General features: G+C 49.8%; 1 protein-coding gene across 1 annotated transcript in view; it reads right to left on the bottom strand.

The window, feature by feature from the left end:
• The window catches only part of LOC146246472 (protein kinase C-binding protein NELL1-like), a 109261-nt gene that overhangs the window by 21915 nt on the left and 63427 nt on the right, over nucleotides 1-23919 (bottom strand). The window contains 3 exon segments of the mRNA XM_084682886.1: nucleotides 753-848; nucleotides 13632-13754; nucleotides 21763-21888. Of these exon segments, the coding sequence (XP_084539012.1) occupies nucleotides 753-848; nucleotides 13632-13754; nucleotides 21763-21888 (345 nt within the window).

Below are 23919 nucleotides of genomic sequence, written 5' to 3'. Positions count from 1 at the left end.
CATGAGGGAGCTGGAGAATATGGCCTGGATCCTTTGTGGAAACCATGGCAACTGGCGTGTGTAACCTGTCGGAGGGGGTCACCTCTCTTAAACAAGGAGGAGAGGAGAGGAGGAGAGGAGAGAGGAGAGGAGGAAAGGAAAAGAGGAGAGAGGAGCAGAGGAGAGAGGAGAGGAGGAAAGGAAAGGAGGAGAGAGGAGAGGAGGAGAGATAAGAGGAGGAGAGGACATGAGAGGAGGAGAGGAGAGATAAGAGGAGGAGAGGAGATGAGAGGAGGGTAGGAGGAGGAATGAGAGATGAGAGAGGAGGAGGAGGAGAGAGGAACCTTCCTTTACTGCTCAGCTGGGGTCATCCATCTCTGCCACTCCAAATTAAAACAAAGACAAAGAGAGAGGGAGAAAAGGAGAGAGAGGATAGAGAGAGGGAGAAAAGGAGAGAGAGGATAGAGAGAGGGGGAAAAGAGAAGGAGAGAGGATAGAGAGAGGGGGAAAAGAGAAGGAGAGAGGATAGAGAGAGGGGGAAAAGAGAAAGAAAGAGAGAGGATAGAGATAGAGAGATAGAGAGACCATGGCAGGAGTCCTCAATCTCTGCTGCCCCAATTGAAGAGCCAGAGAGGTAGAGAGACACACAGAGAGAGGGACCCCACATGAAGTCATGACCTTCTCTCTGATTCCTCTGAATGAGGATCTGAAGCTGCATGCATACTGCTGCTGGCATACAGGACCCAGGGGGATTGTGGGAGGTGCAGTCTTACCTGTCTCACAGTGGGCTCCTGTGAAGCCGGACGGACACACACAGGTGTTGGGAGATACACACGTTCCCCCGCTCCGACAACCCTCCTCACAGAACGCTGGAGAGAGAGGGGGGAGAGAGGGAGAGGGAGGGGAGAGAGAGAGAGAGAGAGAGAGGGGAGAGAGAGAGAGAGAGAGAGAGAGAGAGAGGGAGAGAGAGAGAGAGAGAGAGAGAGAGAGAGAGAGAGAGGGAGAGAGAGAGATGGAGGAGAGAGAAAGAGAGGGGGAGAGAGAGGGGGGACAGAGAGGGAGAGGGGGGGAGAGAGAGAGAGGGGGACAGAGAGAGGGGGAGAGAGAGGGGGAGAGAGAGGGAGGGGAGAGAGAGGGGGAGAGAGAGAGGGGGAGAGAAAGAACACTTCACATATTCCATTTCACTCTTTAGATAATCTAAAATAATCTAAGAATAAGATATTTGAAGTAAGGATGACCATGTGCCAATCTAAACACCAGGGAGTGGGGGCGCTGGGGACAGGCAGGTGACTGTCCAGGGTCTGGGAGGAACACGGGAAAACAATCTTTCATAAGAAACAAGAGCGTTTAGGAGGAGGAATGCTGTCATCCATAGAACAAGGTGCACTCTGTCCTGTGTGTGATCCTGGGTGAAGAGGAAGAGAGAGAGAGGGTGGAGGTAGAGAGAGAGGAAAACAGGGAGAGAGAGAGAGGGTGGAGGGAGAGAGAGAGGAAGAGAGAGAGGGTGGAGGGAGAGAGAGAGGAAGAGAGAGAGGGTGGAGGGAGAGAGAGAGGAAGAGAGGGAGAGAGAGAGAGGGTGGAGGGAGAGAGAGAGGAAGAGAGGGAGAGAGAGAGAGGGTGGAGGGAGAGAGAGAGGAAGAGAGAGAGGGTGGAGGTAGAGAGAGAGGAAGAGAGAGAGAGGGTGGAGGTAGAGAGAGAGGGAAAGAGGGAGAGAAAGAGAGAGGAAAGAGAATGGTTGGAGGAAGAAGAGAGGGAGACAAAGAGAGAGGAAAGAGAATGGTTGGAGGAAGGTTGGTGAAGAGAGACCTGAGTATGAGTGAGTGTTTATGTGAGTCAGAAACATTAAAGTGTCAGTAAGAGGATTACACAAAAAAGAGGCCAGACTTAATTGAAAGCAAGTTCATTAAACAGAGTAGGGAGTGCCTGAACATAATTAATGACAAGCTTTGAGAGATGAGCCCTAACAGGTAAAAACATCTATGCGTGTGTATCTGTGTTTGAATGTGTGTGTGTGCTTGAATATGTACGTGTGTGAATGTGATGTGTGTATTTGTGCTTGTGAGTGTACATGTGTGTGTGTGTATGGGTGCTTGTGTGTGTTTGTGTGTGTAAATGTGTGAATTGGTCCTTGTGTGTGTGCGAGCATGCGTGCGAGTGAGGGATGCCTTGTTGTTGGATGAATGAGACAAAGCATCATTCGCTCCTGTAACAGATGAGTCTGGTCTACAAAGCAGTGACACATATACAAACCAACACATAAATATAATAAATAACCAGACAGATTCCATGCCAAAAGCCATTAGGATATTAATTTGACTGGTTCCACTCTTACAGAACTTCTCTCAAGTCCTCATTAGGAAGCTGATTACCTCTGTACTAATAAACCTCACACTTAAGAATTAATTACACTTATATTGACTCAATCTATCTCCTGCTCTAATGATCATTTTACAGCCATCAGCATAAAGCCTTGCCTGTCGTGCTGATGTCGTGCTAATGGCTGGCAGAGGAGAGGGGGGTGCAGGACAGATGATGATGGGGGGAGACGCAGCCTGAGCCTGGGGAGAGAAGTCACCCGCTCCCCCTGCTGCAGAGGCCTCCCCTGTGTGTATGTGTGTGTGTGTATGTGTGTGTGTATGTGTGTGTGTATGTGTGTGTGTGTGTATGTGTGTGTGTGTGTGTGTATGTGTGTGTGTGTGTGTATGTGTGTGTGTGTATGTGTGTGTGTATATGTGTGTGTGTGTGTATGTGTGTGTGTGTGTATATGTGTGTGTGTGTGTGTATGTGTGTGTGTGTATGTGTGTGTGTATATGTGTGTGTGTGTATGTGTGTATACTAAACCTAAACTAGCTGCCTGCTTAACCAAGCCAGCTGCTGAGTCATACACTTCCTGTCTCAGCTTTTATCATCATCATTACAGCCCTTCTGATTGGCTGGCGGGGGGCGGGGGACAGAGTAATCCCAGTTCACACGGTGGTTAAGGGGCTCGGTCACGGCCTGTCACCGTATCCATGGACCGTATCCAAGGTCCCATCTCAAAATTTAAAAACGGGAACGTAAAATAATTATCTGCCGCTCCAAGTATGAAAAGGAAAGACATAATTCTGCTTCCACGCTGTGATGATACTAAGTTCATTAAGACTGTGAGGAGAACAGTAACATGCCCCTCCTCCCCTCTTTACGATCGCATCTCCAAACGGGGGAGAGAATTTCATTAAGAGGACGAGATCACTCATTGGAACCCTGGCGGTGTGATTGTATGATCCTCTAACCAAGTCCTGTCCTGACAAGAGGGAGGAGTGGAAAGGGGGAAGGTGATTAGTGGAGAGAAAAAAGAGGAGAGGAGGGAAGGACAGGAGAAGAGAAGAGGAAAGAGGAGGCGTGGAGGAGGAGAGAGGAAAGGAGAGAGGAGATGGGGAAGGAGAGACAAGGAGAGTAGAAGAGACGTAAGGCCCATGTTAGAGAGGAGCAGAAAGGAGCAGAGATGAGCAGGGAGGAGCAGGAAGGTGCTTAGAGATGCGCTGGTGGAAGCCCTGCTCCTCTAGAATGCATCACCATCAACACAGTCACGGGCGCTAATGGAGGTGTATCAGCAGGGGGTTTAGATGATGAGAGTTCTCTCCTCTTCTGTCTCCTGAGTCAGGCCAGTTCTCAGCTCAGAGGTAGGAGGAGGGGAGAGTAAAGGAGGAGAGGGGAGGACGGAGGATGAGGAAAGGATGAGGGCAAGGGGGAGGAGAGGATGAGGGCAAGGGGGAGGAGAGGATGAGGGCAAGGGGGAGGAGAGGATGAGGGCAAGGGGGAGGAGAGGATGAGGGCAAGGGGGAGGAGAGGATGAGGGCAAGGGGGAGGAGAGGATGAGGGCAGGGAGGGAGGAGAGGATGAGGGGAGGAGAGGGAGGAGGAGAGGAGAGGATGAGGGGAAGGGGGAGGAGAGGATGAGGGAAGGAGAGGATGAGGGGAAGGGGGAGGAGAGGGGGAGGAGAGGGGGAGGATGAGGGAAAGGGGGAGGAGAGGATGAGGGGAGGAGAGGATGAGGGGGGGGAGGAGAGGATGAGGGGAGGGGGGAGGAGGGAAGGATGCCCTTGGTAGCTGGATGTGAGGAGCATTCATAAAGGAGGGCAGTGTAGCATGAGCAGCCCTCTCTCTCTGAATCCATTACTGAGAGACAGACAGAGAGAGAGAGAGAGAGAGAGAGAGGGAGGGAGAGAGAGAGAGAGAGAGAGAGAGAGAGAGAGAGAGAGAGAGAGAGAGGGGGAATAACAGGGCGAGAGAGAGTGGGTGAAAAAGAAAGAGAGAGAGGGAAAGTTAGAGAGGGAGAGTGACAAGCATTCAGGCAGGCTGGTTGCTGACAGCACTATTGTCTCCCAACCATGTTATTTAACTGATAAGATGAAGTTTGCTGCTGAGCTGTCGACAATATTGCCTCAAGTGATCATGGAGGTACCTGCAGACTGAGAGGGTTCTGCAGCAGCAGAATGGTGGGGGGGCAGGGAACTTTACATTTGATTTAGGAGCAGATAGTTGCTGTCAGACGTAGTTGACGCCTTTGCAACAAAAAAATCATTCTCCCGGCTGAATTGCCTGTCGTTAAAGTGGGATCGTATCTTCCTTGGGTTCTACATAATCATGTTTCAGCCACAGGTCTGTTCCATTACTGCTGTCTGTGTAAATGTATCTCGGCTCGCGGGCACAAACGCCTTATCAGCCTGCCGCACCGCATGTCTGAGGTGTAGCTTCAATCCTAACTTAAGTCCTTCCTTAAATCCTAACTTACGTTCTAAATTAAATCCTGACTTTAAGTTCTGACTTAAATAAAAATGTAAGTCTAATTTAAAACACTGTAGGATGATGTAAGAAGAGAGAGGGAGAGAGGGATAGGATGAGGGGAGGAGAGGGATGAGAGGATGAGGAAAGGAGAGGGTGAGGGGAGGAGGAACGGATGAGAGGAGGAGAGGGATGAGGAAAGGATGAGAGGGATGAGGAAAGGAGAGGATGAGGGGAGGAGAGGGATGAGGAAAGGATGAGAGGGATGAGGAAAGGAGAGGATGAGGGGAGGAGAGGATGAGGGGAGGAGAGGATGAGGGGAGGATGAGAGGGGATGAGTCTCAGGGATGACAGGTCTGTAACTGGCATGAGACGATGAGGGTAGGAGAGTATGAAGCATGGCTCCATTAGGATTGGTGTGTGTGTGTGTGTGTGTGGCAAAGTGCCCCGCCCCCATCCAGCCAGGCATGCTTGTGATTGGACACACTGATGATGAGCTGTCTGCCGCTCTCTGATCTGAACCAATGAGGCGAGGGGTGAGACGATGGCTGTGTGATTAGGAAGACGGGGGGGAATGCACACACACACACACAGACACACTGGAAGAGCTTCTGATGCCTGTGTGTTCTGTGTGTCTGTGTAATATCAAGACTTGATTACATTGAAATCTAATTCAAATGAAATCTAAATAAATGTGATAATAGTTAGAGCAAAAATGTGTGCAAACGAGGAAAGAAATCTCAATTAGACAAAACAAATTATCTTCAGCTTTGTGCGGTGTGGGCTACTCAGGGTTTCCAAAAGGGCATCTGATATTTATAATCTAATTTGATAGATATTAAAATCAGAGAGTAATAAATTACAAAACTGTAAGAGACTGTAGCTGTACATTCTCAAAATTATGAATAGATAAATAATGTGTTTATTTAGCTGATGCTTGTATCCAAAGGTTGACGTGTGTCTTCTGCAGTTAAATACTTGACCACTAAAGGAAACCTTTTTATTGTCGCAAACAGATAAAACATTCGAACATGACAGATAAACATGTCAGTGATGCACCATTGTCCACTTCAATAACAGAGCTGTTATCCCTTTCTCTCCAATCCCTCTCTCTCAGGATGAAAGACAGTTGTCAGGTAGACAGCTAGTTGTCAGGATGAAAGCTAGTTGTCAGGTAGACAGCTAGTTGTCTAAATTAGAGTCTAAATTGGAACAGATTTAATGTTCCAACCGAGGGGGGCTCGCGCTATCTTAGTGTCTAGGGCTGCATCAAATTCCCTTTTTGCTCTGCTAAATTGCTGCACTAGTCCACACTTGACCGGTGGGGACCTTGTCCTAATATTACTATGTAACTGTAAGTTGCTCCTGGCATTCTCTAATCCCTGCTCTCCTCTCTCTGTCCCCCTTCCACACATCCCCTGTGGTGTGGGGGGTTTGAGCTGTCAGCATCTGCCTGGTCGTGGGTCAGTCAACGCTGGACCTGGTCGCCAGTGGACATCGATCTGTGACAGTCTGCCAACGCCGAATCCAGTCGCCAAGTGGACATCGGTCTCCCTGACGGACAACAGCGAGTTCCCGTCCCTTTCTATCCCCCTGCCTGTGATGCTGCACTGCCTGTGATGCTGCACTGCCTGTGATACTGCACTGCCTGTGATGCTGCACTGCCTGTGATGCTGCACTGCCTGTGATAATGCACTGACTGTGATGCTGCACTGCCTGTGATGCTGCACTGCCTGTGATGCTGCACTGCCTGTGATGCTGCACTGCCTGTGATGCTGCACTGCCTGTGATGCTGCACTGCCTGTGATGCTGCACTGCCTGTGATGCTGCACTGCCTGTGATGCTGCACTGCCTGTGATGCTGCACTGCCTGTGATGCTGTGCCGATCACAGTCCCCAGCCCTCTGGCTGCCTCTGCTTAAACTGACATTTACCAACTCTGACCCAAGTTGAACACTGGATTTTGGTGTTTCACCCATTAGTTGGTGTACACCCATTGACACTTCTCTGTTGTATGACTATGTTTAGCCTGTGTTCTGCTACTCTCTTTCACTAAACGTCTCTGGAGGAGGGGACCCCTCACTGAATTGCTCCTCCCAAGGTTTCTTCAATTTGTTCTCCTCTAGTGAGTTCTTCCTGTCTTCCTTGAAGGTTCTTAGGGCGTATGTGAAGTCCACTGTGACATTGCTTTTAAAAGAGCTATACAAATAAATGTTGATTTTATTTGTCAGGGTGAAAGCTAGTTGTCAGGGTGAAAGCTAGTTGTCAGGTAGAAAGCTAGTTGTCAGGGTGAAAGCTAGTTGTCAGGGTGAAAGATAGTTGTCAGGTAGAAAGCTAGTTGTCAGGTAGAAAGCTCTGCTGGCTGGCTGGGGAAGGCTTCCTCATCGTGAGAGGATCTTGAGGTTCCAGATGCTCTTCACACCGCAGTGGGATACAGACTATTAATAATTGCTTTGATAATTGCTACCATGCTTGGAAACAAGTTTCTTCCCTCCCGTGCTTTCACTATTCCAATTAATCATCGTGTTCTCCCATCCTGTGTTGTTCTCTCACGATGCCCACAGCGCAGATCGCTGCTCATCTGCTTCCATCTTGCCATCAAAAAAAGCCGTAAATAATAATTGGGTAGAGTTTAAATGAACTCAGATCAAAACTTAATCCCAGATTACAAGAAAATCATTTGCTTTCTTACACTTCCTCACATCCTCTCTTCCATCTCCCTCTTCCCTCCTTCCCCCATTGCCCCTCTCCTCCTCCCCCCATTACCCCTCTCCTCCTCCCCCTATTACCCCTCTCCTCCTCCCCCTATTACCCCTCTCCTCCTCCCCCTATTACCCCTCTCCTCCTCCCCCTATTACCCCTCTCCTCCTCCCCCATTACCCCTCTCCTCCTCCCCCTATTACCCCTCTCCTCCTCCCCCCACACAGAATACCCTTTCCGGGGTGTTTGAACCTTGCCCTTGTCTCTTTATCAACTCAGGCAGTCAGATGAGAAGAGAACAGACTCATGTTTAGTCCATCTGTTTTACGCCCACAGCCCACCCTGGAGAAAGAAAAGGTCTCTTAACGTGATTACCCAGCATGCTCTGCATCCACCATGAAGTTCTGCACTGTGCCTGTGCTCATTAAGCTGCCAGCGTCGACAATGCTTCTCTATAATCTACAGCTTCCAGCTACATGCTGGATATTGCACACGCTGGATACTGTAACCCCTGGGTACTGTTACCCCTGGATATTGTACACCCTGGGTACTGTAACCCCTGGATACTGTAACCCCTGGGTACTGTAACCCCTGGATACTGTACACCCTGGGTACTGTACACCCTGGGTACTGTACACCCTGGATACTGTACACCCTGGGTACTGTACACCCTGGATACTGTACACCCTGGGTACTGTACACCCTGGGTACTGTACATGCTGGATACTGTACATGCTGGATACTGTACACCCTTGGTACTGTACATGCTGGATACTGTACACCCTGGGTACTGTACACCCTGGATACTGTACACCCTGGGTACTGTACACCCTGGGTACTGTACATGCTGGATACTGTACACCCTTGGTACTGTACATGCTGGATACTGTACACCCTGGGTACTGTACACCCTGGGTACTGTACATGCTGGATACTGTACACCCTGGGTACTGTACACCCTGGAGTAGAGATGGAAGGAGGGAGGGAATGGGAGGGAGGGAGGGCGGGGGACAGGGAGAGGGAGGGTGAGATAGAGATAAGGAAGAAAGGGAGAACAATCTTTATCTCCTTATTTCCCCACACGTCATGTTCCTCCGACCTCCAGGATCGATAATCGTAAACCTCGCTTTATCAGCAGCAGCAATCACCTCAGAGAGGAAGAGGGGAGGGAGGGGGAGGGAGGATGAGAGGGAGGGGAGGCTGGGGGAGAAACAGAGGGAGGGGGAGGGGAAGCTAGGGGAGAGGGAGGTGGAGGGAGGGGGAGGGGGAAACTGGGAGGTAGGTAGAGGGCTATATATATCTATCTACATACACACCACATAGAAAGATATATATATATCCACTATTTGTATGTTTCTTTGGGTAAAATCATCTGCTGAATGAGTAACACGTAAAGTGTGTTACAGAGAAAGAGAGGGAGAGGGAGAGTGAAAGAGATCAAGACAGAGAAGCGAGAGCAAGACAGAGATAGAGTGAGAGAGAGACAGAGAGATAGAGTGAGAGACAGACAGAGAGAGAGAGAGAGACAGAGAGAGATATAGGGGGTATTAGAGGAGACAGATGAGCATGTGTGTGTGTCAAAGCCGTGTTGTCTAGAGTAACACAGTGAACTATGACTGCAGGATTGATGAGTTCACCTCGGCCTTGGGTTTACTGAGCGCGGCCACTACAGCCGTTGTTAAAGACTGCGGTTCAATATCTCGTGCCAGCGGCCGGGCAGACAGACACACTGGGAGGCAGACAGACACACTGGGAGACAGACAGACACACTGGGAGGCAGACAGACACACTGGGAGGCAGACAGACACACTGGGAGGCAGACAGACACACTGGGAGACAGACAGACACACTGGGAGGCAGACAGACACACTGGGAGACAGACACACTGGGAGGCAGACAGACACACTGGGAGGCAGACAGACACACTGGGAGGCAGACAGACACACTGGGAGGCAGACAGACACACTGGGAGGCAGACAGACACACTGGGAGGCAGACAGACACACTGGGAGGCAGACAGACACACTGGGAGGCAGACAGACACACTGGGAGACAGACAGACACACTGGGAGGCAGACAGACACACTGGGAGGCAGACAGACACACTGGGAGACAGACAGACACACTGGGAGGCAGACAGACACACTGGGAGGCAGACAGACACACTGGGAGGCAGACAGACACACTGGGAGACAGACAGACACACTGGGAGACAGACAGACACACTGGGAGGCAGACAGACACACTGGGAGACAGACAGACACACTGGGAGGCAGACAGACACACTGGGAGGCAGACAGACACACTGGGAGGCAGACAGACACACTGGGAGGCAGACAGACACACTGGGAGGCAGACAGACACACAGGCTCCAAAAATCTGATATAATTTATGGAGGCCAGAATTACATAGTACGTTTCTCAAGAGCAGTTCCTGGGACACACACCAAAAGATGGGCTGTAACACGTAGCCAATGTTAAACCTAAAAACGCGCGATGTGCACCACATGGATATGTATCCATAATCAGCACAAGGGCCTTCACCGCATATCATTTGCAGGAACAAATAGGATGAGGGAACAAATCCTATTTTCCCAGGATTGGGGGGGGGGGGGGTGTTTAAATGGTGCTGGATTGGGGGGGATTAACTGGTGCTGGATTGGGTGGTGTTTAAATGATGGTTTGGGTGGTGTTTAAATGCTGATGGTTTGGGTGGTGTTTAAATGCTGATGGTTTGGGTGGTGTTTAAATGGTGCTGGATTGGGTGGTGTTTAAATGCTGCTGGTTTGGGTGGTGTTTAAATGCTTATGGTTTGGGTGGTGTAAATGCTGCAGGATGTGAGCTCTGCAGATGGGGATGACTGACCGCGCAGGTTCTGCTACAGAAACAGCTCACCGGGTCGTGAATATAACATTATTATATCCCAGCTAAGGGATGTTGTTTAGCTGTGAAGCCCCTCAGCTGTGATGTAATAACGTTACAGAACAGCCAGCAATGAGCTACTGCTTTGATAAAACGGTCGCTAAGTATGGCAACATGAAAGTAATAAACACACTCTAATTTAAATCGGTTTAATAAATAATTATGTTCACAACAAAACTGTTCCTCCTGGCTGGCTGCACACACAGCAGAGAGAGAGGGGTTTGCTATGCAACGTACATGCTAGCACCTAGCATGTGGCTAGCAGTGCTGTGGCTAGCAGGGCTAGCTAGCAGGATTGTGGGTACAGGGCTAGCTAGCAGGATTGTGGGTACAGGGCTAGCTAGCAGGATTGTGGGTACAGGGCTAGCTAGCAGGATTGTGGGTACAGGGCTAGCTAGCAGGGTTGTGGCTAGGGTACAGTAGTAGTGGGTACAGTAGTGATGTATGAGCAGACTGAGTAGAGAGTCTGTCTACTGGCCGATGCCGCCGCCATTACACACTGATGAGGTCTCAGAGGAACGGCCAGACATGAACTTCCATCCTTCCTCCATCTCTACCTCACCTCCTCACCCCCTCCTCCCTTACCTAGTGGGTTTAGGATGAAAACTTTGACAGTTTAAACTCTGGGCTCCCCAGGTGAACCCTGCTGTTCACTACCAGGGGTACATCTCCCCAGGCGAACCTGCATCTGTTTGCATTCCTGTCATCGTCGTATGCGTTTTTCTCTAAGCAACAAAACATTTTTCCCCCATTTGGGCGATTTGCATGTCACCCAGACTTCCAGAGTGAAAAATGTAGAGGTGGCAGTTAAGTTGTGTGGCTGCATGGCTGGCCTGGAGACAAGCCAACACTGAAACTGTCTGGAAGCACTTTGCAAATGACACTGATCTATCTGTAGACCTGCTCCCACCTGCAGCCCATCCTAATGTCTGTCTCTATCACAGGAGAAGCACGCACACACAGATTCTGTACACACACATGTAATCAGGCAAGCACATACAGGTTTGGACACACAAATCCAACTACACATTGATTGATGAACGAACAGACTCACCCTAAGCAGACACACACGGACACCTGTTTACCGCGCTACACTGCTACGCGGTCTCTCCACCAATTAGAAGTCAGGATGAGAGTTTCTGGTGTTCCACTAATTACATACTGATTAGTTTACATAGGGGAGAGACAGACAGCAACAGCGCGATAGAGCAAGGGAGGAGAGGGGACAGGACAGGATAGGAGGAGAGGAGAAAGAGAAGGAGGAGAGAAAGGGAGAGGAAGAGAAGAGATGAAAGGGGAGGAGAGGGAAGGAGGTAAAGAGAGGAGCGAAGGAGGAGAAGAGGAAAAAGAAGAGACCACTGTAAGCCTTGTTGGGCTAGTATAAACATGGTAGTTAATCCCAGTGCAGAGGGACCCACCAGTGATGTAGCTGCAGTAGGCCTGTCTCCATCCCAGCCTTCAGGCCTGCTCTGGGAGGCAGAGCAGCCAGGCTGGGCTGCACTCTCCCCACACAGACCCTCCCAGGCTGGGCTGCACTCTCCCCACACAGACCCTCCCAGGCTGGTCTGCACTCTCCCCACACAGACCCTCCCAGGCTGGTCTGCACTCTCCCCACACAGACCCTCCCAGGCTGGGCTGCACTCTCCCCACACAGACCCTCCCAGGCTGGTCTACACTCTCCCCACACAGACCCTCCCAGGCTGGGCTGCACTCTCCCCACACAGACCCTCCCAGGCTGGTCTGCACTCTCCCCACACAGACCCTCCCAGGCTGGTCTACACTCTCCCCACACAGACCCTCCCAGGCTGGGCTGCACTCTCCCCACACAGACCCTCCCAGGCTGGTCTGCACTCTCCCCACACAGACCCTCCCAGGCTGGTCTGCACTCTCCCCACACAGACCCTCCCAGGCTGGTCTACACTCTCCCCACACAGACCCTCCCAGGCTGGGCTGCACTCTCCCCACACAGACCCTCCCAGGCTGGGCTGCACTCTCCCCACACAGACCCTCCCAGGCTGGTCTACACTCTCCCCACACAGACCCTCCCAGGCTGGGCTGCACTCTACCCACACAGACCCTCCCAGGCTGGGCTGCACTCTCCCCACACAGACCCTCCCAGGCTGGGCTGCACTCTACCCACACAGACCCTCCCAGGCTGGGCTGCACTCTCCCCACACAGACCCTCCCAGGCTGGGCTGCACTCTCCCCACACAGACCCTCCCAGGCTGGGCTGCACTCTACCCACACAGACCCTCCCAGGCTGGGCTGCACTCTCCCCACACAGACCCTCCCAGGCTGGGCTGCACTCTCCCCGTGTAAAGATGGACCTGCATGCCACAAACAAGCTCACTCAATCACACACACACTTCAATCATACTCAATCACACACATACACACTTCTACACAGTGTGATTGCGGTCTAGCCCAGGATGGTTTCAGCAGGGCCGGAAACTGGGAGGGTTAGCCGTTCTGAGTTGTGTGTGTGTGTGTAAAGGGGGGGGCAGGGTTAGGGTAGAAAAGGGGAGATGGGAGGAAGGGGATGAGCTCCTGAGTTTCTCCAAAATCAATTCTCATCATCATCATCTCATCATCTCATCATCTCTGTGGCAGCTGGTACCCAGAAAGGGGGGGGGGGGGGGGGGGAGAGGATGGGAGGTGAGAGGGGGAGAAAGAGAAAGAAGGGCACTGGTAGGATGGAGGAGAGGTGGGGGGAGGGGGCAGCATGGTAGGGGCAGTGTGTGTTGTGTGTGTGTGGTGTGTGTGTGTGTGGTGTGTGTGTGTGGTGTGGTGTGTGAGGTGTGTGAGTGAGGTGTGTGTGTGAGCGTGTGTGTGGTGTGTGTGTGGTGTGTGAGATGTGTGTGTGGTGTGTGTGTGTGTGTGGTGTGTGTGTGTGGTGTGGTGTGTGAGGTGTGTGAGTGAGGTGTGTGTGTGTGAGCGTGTGTGTGGTGTGTGAGGTGTGTGTGTGGTGTGTGAGGTGTGTGAGTGAGGTGTGTGTGTGTGAGCGTGTGTGTGGTGTGTGAGATGTGTGTGTGGTGTGTGTGTGTGTGTGGTGTGTGTGTGTGGTGTGGTGTGTGAGGTGTGTGAGTGAGGTGTGTGTGTGTGAGCGTGTGTGTGGTGTGTGAGGTGTGTGTGTGGTGTGTGAGGTGTGTGAGTTAGGTGTGTGTGTGTGAGCGTGTGTGTGGTGTGTGTGTGGTGTGTGAGATGTGTGTGTGGTGTGTGAGGTGTGTGTGTGGTGTGTGAGGTGTGTGTGTGTGGAGGTGAGTCCTTACCTCTACAGATGGTACCATTGCCTACGTAGCCAGGCTTGCAGGTGCACAGGTGTCCCCTGACGGTGTTGGTGCAGATTGCGTTGTCATCACAGCCACTCTGGCTGCCCCAACACTCGTCATGCTCTGAGGGAGACAGGCAGGGTCACACACGTCCGTGTGTGTGTGTGTCTGTGTGTGTGTGTGTGTGTGTGTGAAACGGAGGTTGCCGGAAACGAATACATCCCACATGTACACACACATACACATGTAAAGTAACATCTCAGCTACCAGACACAGTGTAAAGTAACATCTCAGCTACCAGACACAGTGTAAAGTAACATCTCAGCTACCAGACACAGTGTAAAGTAACATCTCAGCTTGCAAACACAGTGCTATATTAACAATACCATGATGTAGCTGTATTAAAGCCTGGTCTGGCTTTAAACGGTCCTCCTCCCCTCCACCCTCTCCTCTCCTCCCTTGCTCCTCTACCCTCCACCCTCTCCTCCCCTCCCTTGCTCCTCTACCCTCCACCCTCTCCTCCCCTCCACCCTCCCCTCCCTTGCTCCTCTACCCTCCACCCTCCCCTCCCCTCCCCTCCACCCTCCCCTCCCCTACCTTGCTCCTCTACCCTCCACCCTCCCCTCCACCCTCCCCTCCCCCCTCCCCTCCACCCTCTCCTCCCCTCCCCTCCCCTCCACCCTCCCCTCCCCTCCACCCTCTCCTCCCCTCCACCCTCTCCTCTCCACCCTCTCCTCCACCCTCCCCTCAACCCTTTCCTCCCCTCCCTTGCTCCTCTACCCTCCACCCTCTCCCCTCCCCTCCTCTCCTCAGGCTTTTCATGTGAAAGAACTCATTAGGTTACGTCACCCTGAAATAAATACCAACTCATCACTGTGTTGCTTATGTAATGGAAGAAGGGGCAAATCAGTAGTATAAATATTGAACAGAACTTAGTGCATCATTCTGTTTGCAGGATTATTGGGATCTGTTTGTTCATGAAAGAGGATTCCTGAAGGGGTGATAAAATACATGCGATAAATAAAAGAAGTCTGGTGCATGCTGGGATGGTGCCTATAGAAGTCCTCCACACAGCCCACTGTAACTTAGCAACCATGTGATGACCACCAGCAAACTGTGGTGGGTTAACTAGCCATCCAACCATCATCCATCCATCATCCATCCATCATCCATCCATCATCCATCCAGCCAGCCAGCGTAGGCCTCCGGCCTGTCTGCCCCTCTGGTTCAAACACCTCATCATCATCATGCAGCAACCAGGAAAGTCATGACTAATGCATTCCTCCTTCATTAATGAGCTGTGCTTAAAGAGCCCTGAAGCAGCCAGAACACATTATGTAGCACTTTTCACCCCAGGAACTGTTCCCTGAGGTGAAACAGAAAGTAGAGGTGAATGTCAACAGTGAGGAAGCGATGTGTCAGGGTTTATCACCAGGGTAACAGGGGAGGGACTATAATCAGTGTTTTGGATGAGGAAGGGTTTGGTGTTAGAATATGCAGCATGGTTGTCTCAGTGAGGCTCCAGACAGAAGAGGGATGTGACATCACAACAGCTGCTGACGCAAGCCTGTCATCTGGGGAAAGAATTCAAAACACTGAAGGACATCTTACATCAAACGGCCAATATAGGCGAGAGGTTAAATATAAGAGGGTAAAACAGTGGAGATTGAAGATAAGTCTAAAAACAGGGAACTGATCAAACACATGTACCAGGATCCAGGAAAGGTTGGAGGTCACAGGAAGTACTGAACTAGTGTGTTTGAAGAGAGGTCACAGGAAGTACTGAACTAGTGTGTTTGAAGAGAGGTCACAGGAAGTACTGAACTAGTGTGTTTGAGGAGAGGTGTGGATGCGGTGACTGTCAGCCTGTCCTGTGTGGAGGGGGAGGCCATTCAGGGTCAGGGTGCACATAATCAAATCAAATCAAATGTATTTGTATAGCCCTTTTTACACGCAAGCATGTCACAGAGGGCTTCACATACGCCCATAGAACTGCCCCTCAACCAACCTAAACCCTCAAGGAAGACAAGGAAAAACTCCCAGAAAAACTCCCAACGGGAGAAAAAAATGGAAGAAACCTTGGGAGGAGCAATTCAGAGAGGGATCCCCTCCTCCAGAGACGGTTGGTAAGAGAGAGGAGCAGAACACAAGCTAAACATAGTCATACAGTGCATGTACACACACACACACACCTGTACCTGCACTTTACACCTCAGTACAGGGCCTACAGTTAATACACCCTCACTCACCCACTCCTGGTTCAAACTTCCACCCTCTGACTCAAATGAAACAAACACCCTTCCTAAAGCCCACCCTACCTGGCAATTTGATGGCGCAGTGGCCGGTTTTAATACTGAGGTGTGCGTTCAACCATTTCAACTTGGTCGCAGAGGCACGCAGCTAGAAGAATTAAACTGAATAAGACTAAGTCCTGCAGACATTATGAAAGTCATAATATTCCTCTGCTTGCTGCTTGCAGAGCATATCGAAAGAACTATAAAACAGCTGTACTTAAAGCCCTCGTCGATCCCAGATATTAAGAAGTGAAAATGGGACTTAGGGCTGTAAAACTTACCTTCAGAGATGAAGTCACTGCATAAGTCTTGTCTAGGAGTAAAACCAACATTTCGTGATTCACTTTAAATTTGCTAATAAATTCTTGAGGCGCTTATTTCCTCCTCCTCTAACCGAAGCTCCCCAGCCTGCTCACGAGCCTCACGTATTCGCAGTAATGTGGAATTTAATGACCAGTGACAAGCCTATAAAAAAGACCTCAGAACTCAGTAGTATTTTTGGAGCTTGAATGTCGGTTTGAATGTCGGTTGTGAGTGCTTCCTGGCGCAAGCGGCCGTACGTGAATGCTGCACGTGAAGGAAAACATCCCAGGACATAGGAACTCAATGTCACCGTGTTTAACTGTCCCATAGGAACTCAATGTCACTGTGTTTAACTGCGGCGACATAGATTTCCATTAGCTTTGCTGGAGAGAATCCCTGTTTCCCCAAAGGTACCCCCTAAAGAGTTCACGAGATTAAGCTCTATTCCAACGGACTTGGTTATTCCTTAACATAAGGTATAGGCACCAATCGGTTCACAGGACACCGCAAGGGCTGTTTTGAAAGGGGTCCATTACATGTGGCATTTAGCATTATTAACATTAGTAAATGGGTTCTAGTGGCATCTGTGTTTGATTACAAATACGTAGGCCTAATGCTTCACTGAGCAAAAAACTTGCCTGGGTGGTATAGTGGTTAATCCGCAACGGATAACTACCGGTTGAGGCCGTGTAGCCTGTACAGCCCGTGTCTACATTCCTACCGGTAGAGGCTGGTACAACCGGTGCCTACATTGCCGCGCTAATGTAACTCATTTACAACTCCCTGAGAGGAACGGACAAAGCCAACAGGAAAAAAGATGCTTAGGCGGCAGTTCGCATTATTGTAAGCACATCCCATTAATCTGGCGTGTCAGCGCGCCGCTAGTCCAAAGACATAGTGCGGATTTGTTTTCTCCCCATTACGGCACCGGGAATAGAAGTTATGGATCATAAAACGGCGGCACACCGTCTTCAAGATAAACAGCGCGAGAGTCGGATAAACATCAGACGTGATGGGAGCGCTCGCCTCGCGGTGCGGAGACACGCGGGGGACATGAGTCCGACATTAAAGCTTAACGGCGGAGCTAAATATGAACGCTAGTTTTCAGAGCCAATTACAGATGGATGACAGAGCGGGCCAGGAGTGGCACGCGGCTTAAGGCGGACGTTCCGTCTGTCGTTGTGTTTTATGGCTTCTCAAATTGGTCGGTAACGAGTCTGCCTGTTGGATTGACCTCTATTTTGAAGAGTTAATGTATACGGGAGTTGTTGCCAAGGTTACCACTCCCGTCACACCTGAGTTCCGCATTCATTACTTGTATAATTGGAACTGGATTTTATAAAATTTTCATTATACATATAACGTATCTAGGAGAAAAATACCGTCTTTCCAGTGCGACCATTTCTGAAAATAAATGTACCAACTGTTGCATGAAATTAATCTTTTGGCTCCTGCAAAGGCTTTCGTCAGTCGATGTATTGCAAAGATGATTGCTGATCACGGAATATTCAGTAGGCTACAAGTCAGTTATAACCGGACATATTGATCTGCAAAATGAATGTAGAACGTTAAAAAAAAGGCCATTACCCACACAGATGAAAATGTAATTTCAGCCCACAATGTGAGAAAATCAAGAGTTAGCGCTACCTTGTTAGGAGGGTGGTCAGCCATAAATAAACAATTACATATGCTGCCCTCGTAGATCAATACTGTAAATTAGGTGTTAATCTAGAGTCTAGTGTGTAAGGAGGGGAGAGACTGGAGATGCTGACAAGCTAATTGCTAATCAGGCTAATACCAAACTTGAGCAGGGAGCTGCGTTAACATGCCCTGTTTCATCAGCGTAGCTACCGCTTCACATCGGCCGCATCTGCTTAGAGGGTAGGTAAACACTCGGTGAATTGATGTCAATTGATGTTTTGAAAGGTTGAAACAAAATTTGTTCTCATACAAAAAAGTACAAAGTGCAAGAGGTACACTCTTGCTGTTTAATTGTAACCTGTCTACCTACATGCTCTTATTGTTCTTCTCTTTGGGACTTATTTGGTTTCACAATGTATCCTTTATGTTTGGCTACCCGCAATGTTTGGGGCTATCTCGTTATGATCAGTGACCTATGCACTTTCGTAAAACTCTCTATTGGAAGTCGCTTCGGATAAAGTGTCTGCTTAATGCATTCATGTAATGTAAATGTAATGTCATGTAAAACGTTTCTAATGGTTCAAAAAATATTTTTTTCAAAAAAAGGTCAAAGACAAGGCTGCATCATTGATGAGTACTTGATGAGGACTCTACTATGCTGTACTGTGCTTTAATGTTGTCTGTTTTAGGCTTCTCTGTTCTCTCTCATCTCCCTTCCTTTACTTTCACTCTGTGTGTCTTATCTGGGTTGTTATATGTGTGGAAACTGCAAGTGCAGCTCGGATCTAAGACGGATTCGAGAGACCGCAGATAGAGTGCGGCTAGTCTGGTTTGTTATATGTTTTAGATCTATTACTTTATCACTTGTATTATTGTTTTTGTTGATTTTATGTAAAGCACCTTGAGCTGTAATTCTTGTATGAAATGTGCTATATAAATAAAGTCTTACATTAAAATTTCTGCATTTAGCAGACGCTTTTATCCAAAGCGACTTCCAAGAGAGAACTTTACAAAAAAGCATAGGTCACTGATCATAACAACAAGGTAACCCCAAACATTGCAAGCCGCCAAAACATAAAGCATACATTGTGAAAAACCAAATATGTGCCACAGGGAAGAATCATAAGAGCATGCAGTTAAACAAGTTACAATTAAACAGCATGAAACCCAAAAAGTGCAAGAGTGTACCTGTAGAAGAACAATCAACAGTAAAATATTTCACAGCGAGTACAAAAGTTTAAATCCGTTATAACTAACCAACAAGAGCAACAAGTCTCTCAATAAGAGTCATTGTGAACCTGGAGGAAACTTGTCTTACTTAGTTACTGTGTGTGTGGAAAAAAGTGAGAAAAAAAAGTATGTTATGGATGAGACAGAGGGAGTTAGCGATGTGGACATGACTGAGAACAGAGACATTCCTGATCACCCATGGCCATATATGAGGGAGATGTTCAAAATTGTCGGTGTCATTGCATTTTAGCGTCGGCCTATCCTGTTCCCCCAGGACAGGACAGGAGGGAGCTGAAGAAGAGCGGCTGCAGTGTATGAACGTATTATTAATCACAGTTATTACCAGGAGAAACATTCAGAGGAGCAGATGGCTGAACTCTAACTGCCTGTGAATACGCCTCCAGTGTCGTGTGCTAGCGACCTCCCCTGCATCACCGGGAATGAGGATTTATGGTGTTCTGTACGAGGCTCTGAGCCAGCCCAGCTCCTCTCCTCCCCCTGCTGCCAAGATCACCTCAGGCAGGTAAACCCAGAGCAGCCCACAGGGCCCTGGATCCTGGTTCAGGGGAACAAGCAGGAGTGAACAGGCAGAAACAGGGCCTCATCTCTGCAGGGAGGAGCATGACACATCACAGGAAGTGTGTGATGTTCACATGTACGAGTCAAACTATCTCTCTGCACCCCTCCCCCCATCACCCTCTCTCCATCCTCTCTCTCTCCATCCCTCTCTCTCCACCCCTCCCCCATCACCCTCTCTACATCCTCTCTCTCTCCATCCCTCTCTCTCCACCCCTCCCCCATCCCCCTCTCTCCCTCCATCCTTCTCTGAGTTGCCTGTTTCTCTCCGCAGAGCTGAAATCAGCAGAACTGCAATTACCGCTGCCTCCCTGTTTACACTGGCTCCACAAGGACCCCTCAGCCAGGGGGAGGGAGAGAGGGAGGGAGAGAGGGGAGGGAGAGACAAAAAAGAGAACATTGCAAAAAACAGAAAGAAAATGGAGAAAGAAAGAGAGAGAACTGTGTGGTGTGTGTGTGTGATGCTTGTACAGATGTGTGACATGCATGGGGCCTGACGGAGGGCAGCAGGGAGGACAAAGAGAGGGTGTCCTCATTCTGCTCTCAGATCACATTAGACCTTTACACACACACCTGTGTACACAGGTACACACATACACAAGGATATATAGATATAGATAAGAACCTCCAGATAATCAACAAATCTGTGACTTTTCTCTCGTCCGTCTGAAATACTGCACGTGAGCGTAGCTGTGCAGTTAAACACCTCTCCCAGGTCCTGTTTACGGCACACTGCAGATCCACAACACACATCCCCTGCGCTCTCTCCACATTCACCAGCTCTATGGCCCACGGGGATACCCTCTACAGTAGAACGTTCTGAATGGTTCCTGTTCTAGAACACCTCACTTTCACAGCGAGAGAAGGACATGATCCCCGTCAACACCATGGGGTTCCCTCTCCTCAGACAACCACAACTGAACTGCCACTCATCACCGGGTCCTTGTCACATGTCCTCGGTGAGTGCAGAGCAGGACAGCAACAAGGCAGGTCTGAAAGCACAGCGTCTTTCCAGAGAGGAGGACCATGTTGGGAAGCAGTTCTTTTCTCCACAGTAATGTACGTACAGAGCACGTAGAAAGGCTAGCAGAAGATCAAGGATCAAAAGTGCAGAGTTCTAACAGGATTTCAGTGGTCAGACTCAATTAATGATCTGTATTAACGACAGTGAAACAACAATGAAACTGCTAAAGCTATTACATAATATTACACTATATACAGTCATTCTATCTTTGTCTGAAGTTTGGCACTGCACCAAGTATTCTCTTTTCTCTTCTCCACACCTCTCTCCTCACCCCTCCACACATTTCTCCTCACCCCTCCTCACCCTCATCATCCCTCCTCACCCTCATCACCCCTCCTCACCCCTTCCCAGAATCCCTCAGCTCTGAGCCAGGCCACCTGGTTGGCAGAATAAAATTTCCAGTAAAATAACCTCTGATTGGCTGAATGACACAGGACACGGCACTGTGTTAGGACAGATGATTCCAGAATTATGTACAAGTAATTTAGCCAATCAGAGAAATCAATACAATCAGCGGTTGAGTTGGTGTGTGAATATCTGGCCTGACTGTCTGTTCTCCACAATCTGCAAGCTAAGAACAACAGAGGCTGGCTGGAGGTAGAAAACGAGGCAGATTATTATTTGTAATCTGATTAAACGAGCGAGATTTGTAATTCCACACGATGCATTATTGTCTCTGATCTCACTTGTCTGAAGAGAACAAAGACAATAATAGGATACAAACAATCTATAAACATCAGCAGAGAGCAAAGTTGATTTTTCTACTGTAGATATTTATGTGTTTATTAATACTACGTTGCTAGGAAACCTGACTACCTACATTATCATGATTGTGGCCGTGTGTGTGAGTGTATATGTGTGTGTAACAGTGTGTATGAGTGTGTGTGTATGAGTGTGTGTATGTGAGTGTGTGTGTGGGTGAGTGTGTGTGTGGGTGAGTGTGTGAGTGTGTGTGTGGGTGATTGTGTGTGTGGGTGAGTGTGTGTGGGTGAGTGTGTGTGTGGGTGAGTGTGTGTGTGGGTGAGTGTGTGTGGGTGAGTGTGTGTGTGGGTGAGTGTCTCACCCGAGCAGGAGAAGTCGTCCACCCTGATGAAGCCAGGCAGGCAGTCACAGCGATGGCTGCCAGGCAGGTTGACACACACCGTGTTGGTCTGGCAGTACTGCAGCTGGCTGGCACACTCGTCGATGTCTGCACACATACACACACACACACATACACACACACAGGTCAGGAGAGGAGTGTGTGGATGGACACACACACACACGTGAAAAGGCACCGCAAAAATAAATGACAGCAGTGAGAGAGAGCTGAGGGGATCATGTCTGAGCAGCAATTCAATTTGAAACTTCAAATATCCCCCTTGATTCAAACATCCTCTGTGATTCAAGCAATTCTCCACAAAGATGAAATTGTAACACTTGATGCAGACGGAGAAGAAATTACACCACAACGGTTGTTAAGTGCCAATTACGCTTGGCACTTAACAGTGTTGGCTCTTGCCTGTCTGTGCTGGCGGGGGGGCAGGGGGCCGGGGGGCTGGGGGGGGCCGGGGGGCTGGGGGGGCTGGGGGCCGGTGGGGCCCCCGATTGTCGCGCTGTGCTTGGTAGCTAAGAGTGTAAATTAGTAAAATGTCAAACGTGGCTCTGTGTTGGAGATACTGTCTACAGAAGCTAGTCCCTGTAGTTCATGTGTTTAACTATTTATTGGACTCAAGTATGCATGTGTGTGTGTGTGCGTGTCAGTGTGTGTGTACTGTGTGTGTGAGTGAGTGTGTACTGTGTGTGTCACAAACACACACCAGAAGTTCTGAGTCCCAGCAAAAGGGCCCCACTAAGTCAAGGTTTTCAGGTTTCACTGTATATGGGAGTTAAACAAACCACACATACACACACATATATGACGTACATACACACACTTGCACACACACTGACTTTCAGCTGTGCAGTCAGAATTACTGGAGATGACAGAGATTCTGGAGGGAGGGGAGGAGAACGAGAGAGATGACAGAGATTCTGGAGGGAGGGGAGGAGAACGAGAGAGATGACAGAGATTCTGGAGGGAGGGGAGGAGAAAGAGAGAGAATGAGAGGAGGAGAACGAGAGAGATGAGAGGAGGAGAAAGAGAGAGATGAGAGGAGGAGAAAGAGAGAGATGAGAGGAGGAGAAAGAGAGAGATGAGAGGAGGAGAAAGAGAGAGATGAGAGGAGGAGAAAGAGAGAGATGAGAGGGATGTGGCCTGAATGCTGCGTGAGAGAATCCCCCACAGAGAACATGGCCTCCTTTCAGCAGCAGACCTCCTGGGACCTGCAGCTCTGCACTTAGACCAGAACACTGAGGAGAGGAGAGGGGTGGGGTGGAGAGGAGAGGGGTGGGGTGGGGTGGGGTGGGGTGGAGAGGAGAGGGGTGGAGAGGAGAGGGGTGGAGAGGAGAGGAGAGAGAGAGAGAGAGGTGATGAGAGAGAGTTGAGGGGAGATAAATCCACATACTATGCCCCAGAGAGACTCTGACACCCAGATAATATTCAGGTAATATCATGATAGATTGCAGCCAGACTTCCACCTATTCTGCCTGCTCTTGTGTAGCGGGAACGTCCTCTTTCTGAGCATGAGAACATGCAGTTAAGGGTGGAGGATCTGGCTGATGAGACCAAACAAAGGAAGGGTGTGGAAGGCTTGTGTGCAAGTAAGTGGGAGCACTTGACATGTTTTCTGAGGCAACAGAACCATTCTAACATGTGGAGGATAAGTCTAGTCTCCAGGGATGTGTTGAGGAGTACATCTACATATCGTATCGAGCTGCATGAATATCTTCTCTGTTTATGGTATCTACCCCTCCTCTCTTTATCCTCCCTCCCTTCACCCCCCCACCCCTCCTCTTTCTCCCTCCACCCCCCCACCCCCCCACCCCTCCTCTCTTTATCCTCCCCCCTCCCTCCCTCCACCCCTCCCTCCCTCCACCCCACCCCCCACCCCTCCTCTCCTCCCTCCTTCCTCCCCCTACCCCTCCTCTCTTTCTCCCTCCACCCCGCCACCCCTCCTCTCTTTCTGCTCCCTTCCTCCACCCCCCCACCTCTCCTCTCCTCTCTTTCTCCTCTCCTCCCTCCCTCCCTCCCTCCCTCCCTCCACGCCCCTTCCCCTCTTCTCCTCCCCTCCCTCCCTCCACCCCCCCACCCCTCCTCTCCTCCTCTCCTCCCTCCACCCCCCCACCCCTCCTCCCTCCT

This window comes from Hypomesus nipponensis, chromosome 19 (assembly GCF_054491055.1).
Source record: "Hypomesus nipponensis isolate SF chromosome 19, ASM5449105v1, whole genome shotgun sequence".
NCBI classification, from domain to species: Eukaryota; Metazoa; Chordata; class Actinopteri; order Osmeriformes; family Osmeridae; genus Hypomesus; species Hypomesus nipponensis.
Note: the sequence above shows the minus strand (reverse complement) of the source record. Positions and strands in the feature narration are given on the sequence as shown.